At 52.7% G+C, this 15,526-nt stretch overlaps 5 protein-coding genes across 5 annotated transcripts; all 5 read right to left on the bottom strand.

The window, feature by feature from the left end:
- Nucleotides 1-2,056: 2,056 nt before the first annotated feature.
- On the bottom strand, nt 2,057-5,169 carry J4E78_006570 (uncharacterized protein; the record flags this gene model as incomplete). Its single annotated transcript, XM_049367180.1, is given in 4 exon segments — nt 2,057-2,718; nt 2,737-3,592; nt 3,653-3,900; nt 3,954-5,169. 4 exon segments carry the CDS (start codon nt 5,167-5,169, stop codon nt 2,057-2,059), a joined length of 2,982 nt encoding a protein of 993 aa, XP_049220927.1.
- A 913-nt stretch (nt 5,170-6,082) lies between these two features.
- On the bottom strand, nt 6,083-6,811 carry J4E78_006569 (uncharacterized protein; the record flags this gene model as incomplete). The annotated part of the gene is made up of 1 exon (XM_049367179.1): nt 6,083-6,811. One exon carries the CDS (start codon nt 6,809-6,811, stop codon nt 6,083-6,085), a length of 729 nt encoding a protein of 242 aa, XP_049220926.1.
- Nucleotides 6,812-7,192: 381 nt separating this feature from the next.
- J4E78_006568 (uncharacterized protein) lies at nt 7,193-9,030 on the bottom strand (the record flags this gene model as incomplete). The annotated part of the gene is made up of 2 exons (XM_049367178.1): nt 7,193-8,844; nt 8,895-9,030. The coding sequence occupies 2 exons, from the start codon at nt 9,028-9,030 to the stop codon at nt 7,193-7,195; spliced, it is 1,788 nt and encodes a 595-aa protein (XP_049220925.1).
- Nucleotides 9,031-10,054: 1,024 nt separating this feature from the next.
- On the bottom strand, nt 10,055-11,933 carry J4E78_006567 (uncharacterized protein; the record flags this gene model as incomplete). Its single annotated transcript, XM_049367177.1, has 4 exons — nt 10,055-11,076; nt 11,123-11,130; nt 11,242-11,547; nt 11,818-11,933. 4 exons carry the CDS (start codon nt 11,931-11,933, stop codon nt 10,055-10,057), a joined length of 1,452 nt encoding a protein of 483 aa, XP_049220924.1.
- A 521-nt stretch (nt 11,934-12,454) lies between these two features.
- On the bottom strand, nt 12,455-15,103 carry J4E78_006566 (uncharacterized protein; the record flags this gene model as incomplete). Its single annotated transcript, XM_049367176.1, has 1 exon — nt 12,455-15,103. One exon carries the CDS (start codon nt 15,101-15,103, stop codon nt 12,455-12,457), a length of 2,649 nt encoding a protein of 882 aa, XP_049220923.1.
- Nucleotides 15,104-15,526: the final 423 nt, after the last annotated feature.

Genomic DNA, 15,526 nt, shown 5'->3' with positions numbered 1-15,526 from the left:
ATCACTCGCGCGATATCGTCGGAGGTGACCCTCCTGGCACATTTTGATATCGAGCACTTATTTAGAGAGACTAAGTATTGCGAGAGGGCATGGACGTATGTAAAGCATCATGTCAATGCACGAAGAACACTCACTCACGCATATCAGTTTCCAAGAATTCCAGCTGGCATCTAGGTTGCTTATCTTTGCCCCAAACGATCAGGTATACTTCTTATGCGATGAAGCTAGTTATACTGAAGATGGCCCCGACGATTGCGTTCCCAATTCATCAGATAGACTTGTGGTCTCTAACAACAAGAGTGAGTTTACATTCTCTCTCAAGCGACGTCTACATGGGCATCTTCCCCATACAAATTACCGGTGGGCACTGGCAAGGTACTCAAAACTCAAGATCACCAAAGAAGAGGACATACTGAATGCCTTCGCTGGCGTGGTGAAACGAATTGGTGTTGGAAGCTGTTATGAGGGCCTACCGCTTGCTTACTTCAATCACGCCTTATTCTGGAAGGGCGGCACCTTGGAGCGACGCAAGTGCTTCCCAAGTTGGACCTGGGCAGGCTGGAGTGGTCTTCAGTTATATTGCAGCGAAGAGATTGACTATCTACATATGTATGGCGACGCAAAGCGATATCCGAATGACGGGCATCGAGAATGGGTGCATAAGGCATCGGAGATGGAACTTATTCAACTTTGCCTCAAGCATGCGACGTGGATAGTGTATTATGTCTGCGACAACGCGAGTGCTGACGCCCAACCCCGATGGCTACATGGCGGCGATGAGTATGGCAAGGATGTCGATCTGGCCAGAGAAGCCCACGAGGCGAGATTTCCAGGACTCCCACGCAACTCCCTACCAACTAAGCTATGCTACGAGCGCTCAGACGGCACTGCGGGGTTTCCATCGGTACTACATTTCTGGACAGTATCGGTTTATTACGAGGTTCGGGATCATCCACCGCGTGAACAGCCTGTTATGGGGGGCGGGGACGGCAACATGCTAGATTCGGAGGGCAATATTGTCGGAAAGTGCGAATACGATGCTGGGGTCAACTTAGAGGAAGTGGAGGCGGCTCTATCATGTCGCGAGTTCATCGTTATCTCCGAAGAGGGGGATTTGAGCTATGAACGGCGGGAGAGTGCTTCTTACGTTCCTTCTCAGAGGTACAGAGTCCTCATGATTGAGTGGAACGGGGATGTCGCCGAGAGGATTGGATCTGGCTATCTCCAGCGAGAAGGCGTGTTCAAGTCGTGTCGCAGGCCGATGAAGTGGAAGAGGATTGTACTTGCATAAGCTTCTTTCGTTGTTATTTGAGATCATCAAGTCAACTCAATTGTCAATTGAAATTAACTATTAGCGCCGTCGCAAAGACCGAAGCACTGCGCACGCACCGTCTCCACTTCCTTGACATTCGACATGGTCTTAGATTAATTCATGACAATATCATGCATGATGACGCCATATTCTGGCGCACAAAAGCTCTCACACGCACGTCAAACTAGGGGAAATGTGAACACCCCAGGGTCTACATCGATGTTAACACACCCACTTTGCATGTACTTATCTTGATGTAGTCTGCAAACCTGTTCAATCTTTCCCTTGTATAAGGTGCAAGTGCCAACGTCGGCTATTGCGGGGCTCTCAATAACTCAGATCATGGCAAGACAAATGTGCTTTCAAAGGAGTGACTGGTATTCTTTCTAAATGAGTGACTAACTAGAGACCTCGTGGGAGATCAAAAGTGAAAGCAGCGCGGAAATCAGAACGCAAGACAGGGATCGAGACGGTCAAAGGAAAACGGGCATGGTGTGGGCAGGGAAAGGGGGGTGGGGCGGTAAGAGATCGCAAAGAACAAGGAACAAAGGAAATGAAAGGAGAGGTGGGCAGGACGGGGCAGGTGCAGGGGGAGCGAGTGAGGCGGTGAATGCGCGAACATAGGAAATAAGGGGGGTTTGAAGGTGACGAAGAGTCGAAAAAGATGGTGGCGAAAAGAAGGAGAGCCAAGAACGAGGTCAAAAAAGCTGCCCTGGCTACTAGCTGTGAAGATTAGCCAGACAACTAGAGGTAGAACATCTTGTCGTCAAGCTGTGACATCCAAGGGTTCTTTCGACCTGGCTGCGTTTTCACGCGCGCTTCAACTTTGCCGTAAGCAAGCAGATACTCGTTCATCATATCTGCCATCTTTTGATCGTTCTGGTATGTCTTTTCGTCGGAGAATTCCAATCGTCGCTGCACGCTCGAAAGCTGGTCGTACTGGTTTGTGGTAGCGAAAAGAAAGTAGTCGTACGTTCGCTTGGCGAGCTTCTGTGCGTAATGAACCGGAAGTGCGATAGCGAGTTCAGCGTTCTTCTGCTGGAAGTTCGAGTTGAGATGGCGTGTGAGAATCTTGCATTGCTCACCGGTGAGGAGTTTGCCAGGCGTGTCCCACACGTAGTATTGGTACTTGTATCCAGCTTGCCCAGCACTGTCAGCGATGTTGAACTCATGCGCGGCGTTCGGGGAGAATTCTTCGCTGGGGTTATTGCGGTATGACGAAAAGACGTGGGCGTTCCTGTTGACCAGCACATAGTCGAAGGTGGTCGTATTGCCATCGTCCCAAGTGAATACCTTGCATGCAGCTTCAATTGCAGCGATTTCTCTCTGCACAACGTCTTCGCTGTTGGACTGATTGCTATGGCGGTAGAACACGATATGTGGCGCGTTCGTAGCCCCTTGCTTCCCTTTCCAAGCCTAGATACGTTCGCGCATCATGCTGCTAAGATCAAGGATCTGCGATTCGACTTCGTACTTCAATTCGGAGGTTCCCCAGTCTTTCTTCCAGGAAGTAACCTTCAATGTCGTCTGTAATCGGGCACTAGTCGTGTAATGTATCAGTGCTTCGTCAACACTACCAACAAGCGCGGCGACTGAGGGGCAACTAGCGGCGGCAGCGGATCCAGAGTGTGAAATGTGAGCCCCTACAATCATCAATCTCTTGTTTGCTGTCTCCAAATTGAGCAGCTTCTCGGGGACAAAATTGGGGTCGCCTTGCAGGGCGTTCAGCTTCTGCAAGATACCGAGAGGAAGAGGCGCAGGAAGTCCTGTTGTTTGGTCGGCTCCAGGCTCGAGGTGCTTTCTATTGACACAAAGCACGACTGCGCCAAGCTTTCTGTTGCCGAACTTTTGTAGTTCTGCTCGAATGTAACGAACCTCTTGCTTGTTTCGACCCCGCTCATCTACCACGGCGATGATGGTGTCAACTTTGCTGTCGTAGAACGCTCTTATCTCCTCGATAGTGTCTTCACGCAGTACCAGGAGCGACTTGACGTCAGGAATGCAGGCGATAGGGCTCGTGTGTGACAAATCTAACGCGAGAATCTGCTGCTCCTGGTTGAGTGCCGCATGAGCGTCCAGTCGAGTGACAAGCGACTTCGCGAAGCTTTCGAAGTCTGTGGAGCGCATTCCATTGGGTCGAACATAGATGATGCCGCATTTGATCGTGGCGCCAGTCTCAGGTCCCTCCACAGGGTTGCGATCGACGCGTTTTGTCTCGTTCGATGGGAACCTGAGCGAGTTCATCTCTCCGATGTCTTTATCCACGAGTAGCTTCATACCCTACTAATGCGTTAGCACTTCATCTTTCTTTCTATAGGCAACATCTCGATGTTGACTTACCTCGTGGCGCCTTCGCATGCCATTCATTTGATCGTTGAGGAATTCGACCAAGCGCCCCTCATTTTCAGCTAGGTCATATTTCGCTCGATGTCCTTTTAGCGAAGCTATCAGGTGGCCTACAGCTGGAACCTGCTGTACTGAAGCTGCCTCCCCGGCCGTCTTGAGGAATTCGAGTGGCACCCAGGTGTCTTTCCCGATATTGGCGAGCGGCGATCCGGGGAGCTTAGTTTCCTTCAGTTGGGGGTATGCTACAATGATGTGTCAGTCGGAACCATGTCTTGATCAAAGTCGCGTCACTTACTCTTGAAGAGATACTGAGTAACCGTCCATCTCTCGCCATCCTTCCAGAAGGCCGGAACTCGAGACGCCGGCTGCAAATCAACAATGACGGACTCTGGGAAGCTCGGAGTGGGGCGTTCTGCATTGCTACTGCCTCCCAAGCCGACTCTTGTTGTTGCACGTGAGTTTCTTTGAGAAGTAGACATGGGCGATAAAGCAGCACGCTTGCCTTTGCTTGAGGGACTGTACTCCATGGATCCGCTGTCGTGTGACATACCAGTCGCTTGACCCAATGAGCTGGAGCCTGGTTGAGACCCCGGTTCGTATTTGCGGACGACGGCAAGACCTATCAGCATCGTCCGGACGTTCTGGAAGAGCTGAGTGTTGCCCACATCTAGTGAGCCGGGACCAAAGGTTCTCGCGATGAGATCATGTAGATCCATGGCACCCTTGATGCCAGGAACAAGATCGACCTCGGCGCGAAGCTTTCGGTGGTCAGGATCGAGCTTCAACGTTGTGCGAAACAGAATCTTGAGTTGCTCAGCTCCTTTGATGGTAGTCTGAAAGTTCGGGAATCGGGCGGGGGTAGCTTCTTTCTCGTGCGTCCGTTTGATGGCCTCTTGGAGTAAAGTACCCATCTTGAATCCCGTTGCACGGCTATCGTCCTTGGAGGGCATGGTGGGGCCAAACTTGCGCACAAGAAGCTCTACCTTTTTCCAGTATCCCGTGCAGTCGGTGCCTTCTGCTGATAGTTTCTTTCCCTGGGCAAAGTCGAGTGCGCAACGGATAGCCTCTTTTCTTGGTGTACCATCGGATGCCTTGATTGTCGCGAGTGTGTTCTTCAGGATAGTGCCTTGCTTCGCCTCGTCCGGGAGACTATCCACACGAACTTGGTCGGATGCGAAAAACACGAGCTCGTCGATAGGCCAGACTAAATTATCGGCGTTTTCTTGTGCGGCGACTTTCTTCTGAGCCCAGAGTTTAAGTGCACAGCGGTCGTGGAAGTCATGCAGCGTGAGGTACTCAGTAATGGCCTTGCGTCGCAGTTTCTGGCTTATGATGGGGTTTGACTGTTCGGTCTTGTTCTGTCTGCTGACAGTGATCGGGACGACATAGAGCTCCGCTGTATCTCCCAAGGGGTAGTCGACGTGACAGATAGCGGTCTTGCTTGGGGGTTGGACGATCCAGGGAACGGGTTCGATGTTGGGAACATTTTTTTCATCTGAAGGATCTACCATTCTGTTTCTGAGGGTATCAGGAATGAATGCGAATGAACTGTTATGGTGTGGGTTTAGAGGGCGTTCTGAGCAGTACTTATAGTTATTGCGAGAGGAACTCTAGGTTTGCTTGCCCGAGCCTCATGACCACGCGTTACATTACAGACCGTAGAGACTGGATTTGCGCTATTGCTCACGAGCTCGTTGCCGCCGAAAATCAATGTGTGACAATCGACATACATTATGAGACGTGACATGTCTAGCAAGCTATCCGGTAGAGCATGACCAGTCGAAAGTCTTGGATGCATCGTAATGAGGATATGACGCCTCCACCTGGATGAGGGGAAATCTCGACATCCTAAAGCCTACATTAACGTTAGGTTACCCATTATGCATGTTTTTGTCTTAATGTAGGCCGCAGGCGTGTTTAAATTCTTTTCCTTGCGTGAGGTGCAGACGTTGATCGGGGTAGCATCCGGTTTTCACAACACGATCTTTCGTAGTCATGATGAAGCATCGGAATGCCGTAATCGCGGGTACGGTAGCTAGCAAGTTGTTGGGCTGTTGCAGTGATGTTGAGGAAACAGCCCTGGAGGCGCCGAGAACGCGTCCCGCGCCGCGGTCGAGGATGACTAAGCACTCCATGACGTCACGCGTCTAGCTCGGCTTTTCGAAGGACTCGCGTTCGCGCGAAGCTGCGTGGTCAAACAGAGACTCATCTTTAAACTATTGAATCCAGTTACGCGTGAATTCGCCATGATGAGGCCCGACTCCTACCTCTCAAGTCCGCCACGTAACACTCACTACGGCTCTTTAGCATCACGGACTCCGACGTTGGGCGATTAATACGCTTGCTGGTGTCTAGTATTACGATATGTTATTAAGCAGCCTTCTATGGCAGTAGCGGCATGTGCTGCTGATCATGCACACCAGTTCACGAATTACTACTCAACTCTTCCCATTTCTGCGACACAGCTACCGACCGCAGCGTCACCATCCTGACCCCACGCTTCGCTCTTTTTCTTCGTGCAATATGGGCCTTGATATCATCCTCAATGCTTTTTGGCGCCGTCTTAACCTCTTTGTTCGGCGGAGATGGTGCATTCGCAACGGCGTCTTCCTCAACCGCTACCGCCATCTCCTCACCCTTCCCTACTTTCTGCTTCTTACCCTTCTTCTTAGTACTGATACGTATCCTCTCCCCAGCTACTACCATTTCTGCATCCTCAACCCGACAAAGTCCTAGTTTTCCCAACACGCTAGCCTCAACCTCCGCTCCGTACGCCTTGCGGAACTGGTCATCTAGCATACGCTTGACCGCTGCCGGATCGACATGCATCATCTTGCAAGTCGGAAAGACCGCTAATTCAAGCTGCTGTCCCATGGACCGTAGGAGTACATCGTCGACCTCATCGCGATCAATAATGGGCAGCTCACCGCGGAGCTTGCCGATGACGGCGTGTTTCTCGTCATCGTTGAGGTTGGCAGCTTGATATTGCTCAAATGTGTATTCAGTGATGCTAGGTTCGCGTTTCGCGACTGGAGTGGTATTGGGTGGCAAGAAGGAAGGTGGATGTGCGGGAGTGCCGATCCTTATGTCGTTCACTCCGCTCAGACGCCCCACGACAACTCTGGGTTCGCTTTTCTTGTCGCGTTTAGGCATACTTTGATGAGTATAGTGCGACGTTTGGAGTTGAGTTGGATAGGCGTTTCTGTTGACGAATGTGATTAGGTAAAGCAGCCAAAAGCTTATGTAGCCAGAAGGTGCTTTGCACACGACCTACTGACTCTGTCATTCACTTCGATGTTGATCTCACCGGAGCGAGACTATACTTTCCGATGCTCTCGCATCAGTTATCTATACTACGCGCAAGCATGTCGCCCGCCGTATTAGGACACTGATAGCGAATAGTTGACGAAGGATGAGAACGATTTGACAAGAGTGAAAACGCGACGCATCTGATGAGGGTAAATATTTCATTAATGGGTTTATTATATCATTCACGTCGCATCGTCAGCGCCGTGCCTCTGGATCGCTTCAAGCTCATAGCATGAACAGACCGGAAAGAACACCAAAGACGCTGACGCCAACGGCGCCTTGACCAAGACGTGCAGCTGCGTTCTCAGTCTGCTGAGGCGGTGCACCAGTCGTGGGTGAAGTGCCGTTGCTGGTACCGTTACCAGCTCCGGGAGTGTCCTCCCTCTGGCCGTCGACCTCCTCGATACGTCCATCGAGCTCGATGGTTACTGGTGTCTGGCTCAAGATGTACGAAGTGAGTACCTCATCCTGAGTGTCCAGGGTGATGAAGTCGGTTGATGGCTCGAAGAAGTTGTCACCGCCACCAGCGATGAAGTCAAGAGTGACCATCTGGTAGGTAGTGTCGTTGTTGAGAGGCTCGTCGCCGATGATGACAGAGACAAGCTTGGAGTTGTTCGCGTTCTCGGGGTTGTATTCGACCTTGATGCCTGTGCTGACCTGGAAGAAGGAGGTGACTTCCCTGCCATTGCCGACGTTGACACCAGTCACGATACCCTCCAACGACTCCCAGAGGGTCTTGCCATCGATTTTGACCTGAACGATAGCATTACCAAAGGGGAACGAGGTCAAGACTTCGCCGCGGGTGATGTCACCCTGATCAATGGTGGCACGGATACCACCAGCGTTGATGAGAGCAAAGTCGACGTCATCGGTGTTGTTCTTGCGGTAGGCGAGCATAGCATCAGCCATGAAGTCACCGAGCAGACACTCTTGTTGTTGGCAGGTCGTCTGGTCGAGCTCTACTTCGCTGGTCCCAAGCACCTCAGCAGCGAACTCCTCGAAGGGAATGCGCCACTCCTCAATCTGCTCTTGAAGGTCCTCATCCTGTTCAGTAGTGTTGGTGAGGTGAATCGGAGCGCCATGATAAGCGAGAATCTTGCCCTGAGGATCGTATGTGACATCGATGTAGCCGAGGTACTCGCCCCAGCGGTAGGCAGTAACAATGAAGACCTCATCGCCATCTTGGTTCTCAACAATGGTTGGGTATTTGCCCTCGGCGTCTTCCATGTCACCGAGGAGGGTGTGGCTGTGGCCGCCCATGATGAGCTGGAGACCAGTGGTAGCCTTGGCCAGCTCCTGGTCTTTGTCGTAGCCAATGTGAGTGAGAGCAGCAATCCTGGTGATGTTGGTAGTGGCCTTGATCTCATCGATGGCGCCTTGGACGGCCTCAACGGTGTTAGAGAAGACGGTGGTAACATCGGCGTTGCTGAGACTACCAGTCTCCTCTGCAGTGACACCGATCAGCGCCAAGCCGTGCTCCTCGAAGATGGTGTATGGCTTGACAGTCTTGTTGACGTTCTCGTCTTCGGAATGCACGTTCGCGCTGACGATGGGGAATGTGAGGTTGACCAGGAATTCTCCGAGCGCCGCATCACCGCCATCAAACTCGTGGTTGCCGAGAGTCATGGCATCGAATCCGAGCTGGTTCAGAGTCTCCGCAATCTTCTCGCCGCCGTAGTAGCCGTAGAACAGAGTGCCCTGGAACTCATCACCGGCGTTCAAGAAAAGACTGTCCTCGTAGTTGGGGCGTTGCTCCTCGATGACGGTCTTCACACGCGCGTAACCACCATAGCAGCCGCGCTCGGGCCTGGTGCAGTCGGTTCCTGAAGAACTGAACTCATCAAGATGGGCATGCACGTCGTTAATGTGGAAGAATGCTGAATCACGTGAGCAGAAGCAATGTCGGAGTCACCGCGTGTTGACTTACAGATGTTGTAGTTTCCATCCGCATCGATACCTCGCTTCACCATACGCTTGCTGTACAGCGCGTCTTCTGCTTGAGCGATCGCCGTCAGCGCCGAGACGGCGATAAGTGACGCGCTAGATCCAGTGGCGAACTTCATCCTCACTCCGACTGGGCTTGGTGGAGTTGGTGAGAAGAGGCGCGAGCACGACAGTAAGCCACCTCTCTGGCAGCCTGTCACTATTTGTACCACGCAAACAAAGCGGACGCCGCCGCCTCAGTAGCTGCAGTCACGGCATTTCAGCCTTGGCGACCTTGGCGGTGGCCGTGCTCAATTCTCGGCAACTGCCTCTTGAGGTTTGGCGCCTTGCTGTACCTGATAACAATTCACCAATGAGCAACACACGTGCGACGTGGGCTTACAGGACGCAGGAACGTTGCACGGAGACCTGGAACTCGGCGTTGCCTTCTGCATGAATTCGATGACATTGCCGTCAACACGTGGGCTTGGGAAGTAGAATAACCAATTGAATAGGCGCTTAGAGAAGCGACTACAGTTCCCTGGGAGCCGAGCTATCCATAGTCGAGTTCATACTAACGGGAAAACGGGCGGACCAATGACGGTGATGACGATACCGGTAACGGGCCAGATACGGCATGCCAACTCCGAAATCCCCAAGACCTGGATCCTGGAAGCCCCGGACTTCAGAACAGGTTCGTACGTAGGGGAAGATGGACATGTATAGTACATTGCGCTACGACGAAAAGAAGAATGAGTAGTAAGCAAATAAGAACGGTATACAAAATGTGAAAATCGCCCAAACGCAATCCTCCAACATCAAACCCAACAACACCGTCATCACACCTGTGCGAGCCTGCCGCACCTCCTCCAAGACGCTCGCGTCCCACTGCATCGGTTTCCAAGTCGTAAAAGCGTTCGCGATAAATGCGGGGTCCCACCACTCGCCCCGCCCTGTCGAAAAGGACGCCCCGGCTTTGTTACGGGCTGGTGATCGTTAGCGTAAACCCACTTATCTTACCGGACCTCCATCAATCTTCCCATCATCTCATTCTATCTCTTGAATAGCGCTCCTTTCTCGTCCGTAACCAAAGCCTTGATAGTCGTCGTTAGCGAAGAACGTAGAACCGCTTTAGAAGTCTCTTACCTCCAATAGACCTGTCTCTCAGATCACCAAATCGGCACCCTGAAGACATTTCAGGTGCTCGTCCGCAAACTTCTCTAACCGTGACTCAACCCCAGTGGTCGGCCATCGCAAAGGCTTCTTGTACGCCTTGACACCCTTCGCCGGGATAGCCGCATCTTCGAACGGCTCCTTGAACGACCCGAAAACCAGCACCGGTGTTTCCATCGCCCGATTACCGCACCACAACTTGCCAGCCTTGCCGATGTTGCTCAGATCCTGCATCATGCCAATGTCATCTGCGGTGATGACATTGGAGGCCTGCAAGGCGATCCTGAAGTCTGCGTTGCCGTAGTCAAGCTGACCCAGCGCTGGTCGCTCGCTGCGAGCCAACGCTTCTTGGCGGCGGCGCGCCTCGTACCGCTGGACGCTGGCGTAGCGGTTGAGGAAGCGTCGCTTGATGGTCAGAGCGCCACTGTTGGAGCCTTCAAAGAGTTGAGTTGCACCTCTGCCTGGCGAGGGTGGCTGAGAGTGGAGAAGGCCCGTCGGTGGCTCCCAGGAAAAGGACGCTGTGGACCCATCAACTGCAGTAGCGGACTGCTTGACGGTCTCTTCTACGTCGTAGAAGCGTGGCGCGATGGGTCCCTCAACGTAGTAAACGTGCTTCTTGACGGCCTGGGAGTTGGGCTTGCGCATGGCAGACTTCAGTACAGTCTTGGCCTTGCGTGATGCCTGTGCATCTGGCTTCCTTGCAGACCTCTTCGTGTTCGCACGGCTGACTCTGCGCTTCGACAACGAAACTGGAGCCAAGTTCCGCTTCGGGAGCGACTTGGCAACAGTGGTTGGCTTGTTCGGAGTCTTGCGCAGAGCTACCACCGGAGCGACCGGCTTGCGTGGCTTTAACGCCGTGGCGTCGCGATTCGATGATGATGTTGACGTTGTCTTCGAAGTAGTCATCTGTCGTTTCGTAGTCTTCTCGGAGACAACAACAGATTTTGGCTTGACAACAGGCAGCCGTGAAGCTGGAGCCTTCGCCGAATGTGGCCTTTCGACAAAAGCTAAAACTGAAAGCCGTTAGTTGCGAAAACAATTCGAACTCAATGAACTTACCTCCTTCACTGGCGTCCTGTGTCAGATGAGACTCAGTCGTCACCGTAGTCCTTGATCGCACGCGCTCTAGACCAACCGAATCACCGGTGTAGTCAGGGCAGCGAGACAGTCCAACGAACCAGTCCCGGTTAGTGCGCAGCCCCATACCGAGCCGCTTCATGCTGACCATCTTCCGTCCGAAGAGGTTCATGGCCGAAGTCTGCTGCTCGGGGCTGACGGAGTCATCGAAGCTGTTGTCGTTGAACATGAGCGAAGTGTTGTCCATGTCGTCGTCCGCGGGCTCATCGATCTCCGACGCCGGCTCTTCAAACTCCATCGTAGGCTTCTCGACCTCCTCATATAACTCTTCCTCATCATCCTCCGCCTCCGTAGTGGTCTCGGCAGCGAGTACCGTAATCTTACGCCGAATAACCACACTCGTCATCCTCGCCCAAAGCCTCGACTGCCTCCGTATACTAGCCTCTTTCACCGCCGTAATCGTTGGCCTCGGGATACGCGTCTTACCAATCTTGCTATCCGCATTCTGCTTATAGTCAGCTCGAGCTCTAGCAAGTATCTTGGGTACCCTTGGCGCCGAAGCGGTGGTAATTGTCCTTGACGCCAACACACGAGGTGTTGGCTTAGTTTGCTTCGCCGCCACCGGAGTGACAGCTAGCCTTGTCCTTGAAGAAGTTGGTCGATGGAGCCGCTGGTACAGCGGCCTGACCGGGTTGGCGGTGACATTAGTGTTAACTGCGGCGCGGCGCATGTCGGGGACGCGGCGGGCAGGAGAGAGCGCATTCACGACTTTCTGAGTAGTGGCAATTTGCATTGTGACTAGTCTGTGGCGATGTAAGTGTCTGAGTATGAGAGGAAGTGTAAAGGGTAGGGGGCTTACTCGAATGTGTGGATGTGGTGAGGAAGCAGAAGTCGGGTGGGATCAAAATATTACTTGTGTGGGTTGCGGGCGCGGACGCGCGAGTTTCCTATGGCAACGAGAAAATTCTCTCTTTCTCGACAGAGATGGGATGAAATTAGTGTTGGAAGTATACGCCATTATCTGCATCTCGTTTTGCGACGACAGAGTCGACATGCACTGCGTTCTCAAAGTCGCGTCTACGTTGCAGACGCGCTAGAGCATCAGATCGCAACACCCGATGCGCTGGAAGCTTATCAACACTCACACATTGGCTCAAAGATGTCGATTCGTGAACACACTCGTCTAACGTAGACTTGCCAGGGCAAAGCGATAGTCATCACGTCCTGCACTCAAGCTCAAGATGCACTGATGATGGTAACGAATATCATGTAAATTCATTCAGATTAATCGCTCTCATGCATCACACATTACAGCTAATTAGCAGTAAGAGTAACCTTTCCACCAGTCAACCCCTCCGCCTTTGCCTCAACAACAATCTCTCCACTAGCGCCGACCTCACTCCTCACAATAGCCAGCGCCATTCCACCAAACGCCTTCCTCTTCGTCCCCGGGAACGGGCTCATGTCTGTCGGATCACCGTTATCCGTAGCAACGACAACACCTGGGCCAGACGAGATCTCAAAGCTAATCTCATCATCCGCCATTGGAACCAAGATACCGTTCTCATCGTGCACGGAAACAGTGATGAATGAAAGGTCATAGCCGTCGCCAGTGATTGTCGTGCGATCAGCAGTCACGTTGAGCGACGCAGCAGAGCCTGCTGTGAACTGAGATGCCGTGGCCCATTCTTTGCCGTCCTTGTATGCAACGACGCTGATGTTGCCGGGGCGGTACTTCACACCATCCCAACGGAGTCTGTAGTCGTACTTTCCCCTTGACTGACGGCCTGCGGAGATACCGTTGACGAAGAGTTCTGCTTCGTCACCAGAAGTGTGAACATGTACGGGTGTGACGTCGCCGATGCGATCTTCGGGCCACGTCCAATGGGGGAGGATGTGGGCCATGGGTAGATCTGGTCTCCAGCGTGCTTGGTAGAGGTAGAAGCGATCTTTCTTGAAACCAGCCAGGTCGATAATGCCAAAGTAAGAACTGCGGCTTGAGTTGTCGTAGGGTGTGGGTTCACCGATGTAGTCAAATCCAGTCCAGACGAATTCACCAGCGACGTATGGATGCCTGTCTTGCTGTTCGAACACTTTATCGGGTGAAGCGGCCCATTCAGGTGCGTAGAGATCGTATGAAGACACAATGTTGTTCTCTGGGTCACCGCCTTCCCCTGGTCCGCCGCCTACGATGGCGCTCTTGTTTGCGGTGATGGGGAAGAGGTATTTGCCGCGAGTGCTGAGTGCTGATGCAGATTCGGTGCTCCAGATCATCTTCTCGGGGAATTCTTGTTTGAAACTGGGGAAGGTGCTCACCCAGGAGTCTCCTTTGCCTTCACCTTGGTAGTTCAGACCGACGATGTCGATAACGGCTGCTATTCCAGTAGTGGCGTTAGCGTTGTTCATACCGATGGTCACTTGGCGGGTAGGGTCTTCTTCGTGAGCTATGTCTTGGAGTGTTCTGCAAGTCTCAGTACCAGTAGAGTTCCTTTGTTCGGGAAGCTCGTTGCCAACACTCCATGAGATGATGGAGGGGTGGTTGCGATCACGGCGAATGAACGATCGGAGGTCAGGCTCGTGCCATTCTTGGAAGATACGATGGAAGTCGTTCTCCACTTTGGGAAAATTCCAAGTATCGAAGATCTCATCCATGACCATGAGACCGTATCGATCGGCGAGATCAAGGAACTCGGGGGCAGGCGGGTTGTGAGACGTGCGAAGAGCGTTATTGCCCATCTCTTGTAGGATTTCGATCTGACGTTCCGCAGCCCTGGTGTTGAAAGCTGCTCCAAGAGCGCCCAGGTCATGGTGGTTGCAAGATCCCTGAACGTAGATACGTTCGCCGTTGATGAGAACACCTTGGTTTGGGTCGTACGTGACCGAGCGAATACCAAATACCGTTTCATAGGTGTCCATAGCCTCTCCGCCGACTGATATGGTGGAGATAGCAACGTACTCGTTAGGCTTTTGGCTAGGTGGTGGTCCCCAAAGCTTTGGGTTTGGAACTGTGACCGAGCCATGCACCGCTTGTTTAGAATGGCCTGCAACGTCCGCGTTCGCTGCAGCAAATTTCGCGACAGCCTCACCAGTAGCTTGTTTCGTCATTGCATCACGCTCGAAGACTTCGGTGACAACTTCAACATGTTGACTGCTGTTACCCTTGTTTTCCAGATCAAGGACCATCTCGACAGTAGCTTCCGCCTCCGAGATGCTAGGAGTAGTGACGTAGGTTCCCCAATGTCCAACATGCACTGGGTTGACAGTGACAAGCCAAACATTACGGTAGATACCAGCGCCCGGGTACCAGCGCGATGAGTCGAGCTTGTTGTCCAGGCGAATAGCGAGTGTGTTCTCTCCAGCTTTCGTGTAAGGAGTAAGATCCAGACGGAAAGAGTTGTAGCCGTATGGCCATCCACCAACGAGGTGACCATTCAGCCATACCGCAGCATACGACATAGCTCCATCGACATCCAGAAAGACGGATTTGCCAGATTGGAGGACTTCCGCATCCATGGAGAGTGTGCGGCGGTACCATCCGATTCCATTGATCGGCAAACGACCTTGACCTCCCTCAACGCCCGGGGCGTCGAATGTGCCGGAGATAGCCCAGTCATGCGGGAGCGAGACAGCTTCCCATGCGGCATCGTCGAAGCTCGACTGAACATAGCTGACATTGGCGCCGGGAGCGGCACCAGATGGTCTCTCGTACTTTGCTCCAGTGATGAAGTCGTTCGCGCAAGGTAACATCCACGGCTTCAAGCCCTCGTAGCTCAAGCCATCTGGATCCGAGGTGAATCGCTCAAATCGCCAGTCTGCATTTAGCGAAGTGCGTTGACGGCCTGATGTTGTAGATCGTGGCTTAGACACCACATGAGCGGCTGCGGAGTCGAAGCAGATTGAGAATAAGAAGCCAAGGAGTAGGATGCTGTACGAGTTGTACAGCGCTCGCAATGAACCCGTCATCCTGGTGGGTGGTGATATGTTGGGGAATATACCAACTTCAGAACTAGCTCATCTGATGGTTGATGGCACCGATGCTGTCACTAAGAATGAGTGATAAGCGTGAACGGCGAAACCGGTAGATACACAGCTACTTTGTACCCGAGCAGAACCATACGATGCGATAGAGCACACTACGGGTCATTTCCCTCCGTCCCATGCACACACTTCGTCATAGACGGAAGAAACACAATGGTCGGCCCGTCTGGGCAGTACATAAACCGCTGCCCGTAGAACGTTTTTTCGCAGGACATTAGCCTACAGAGGTACTTCCCCGCCATGCAGCGTGCGGGGTGGCTGTCTCGGCGATACTTGGCCGTCGGCTTAAACTGTCTTTGCACAGAATGGATCCACTTGCCATGGTGAAGCTTCCGGATAAGTTGCGGA

The sequence above is a fragment of the Alternaria triticimaculans genome (assembly GCF_023758025.1).
Source record: "Alternaria triticimaculans strain BMP 0046 chromosome Unknown scaffold_9, whole genome shotgun sequence".
NCBI lineage: Eukaryota > Fungi > Ascomycota > Dothideomycetes > Pleosporales > Pleosporaceae > Alternaria > Alternaria triticimaculans.
This window is presented reverse-complemented; position numbering and strand designations above follow the sequence as displayed.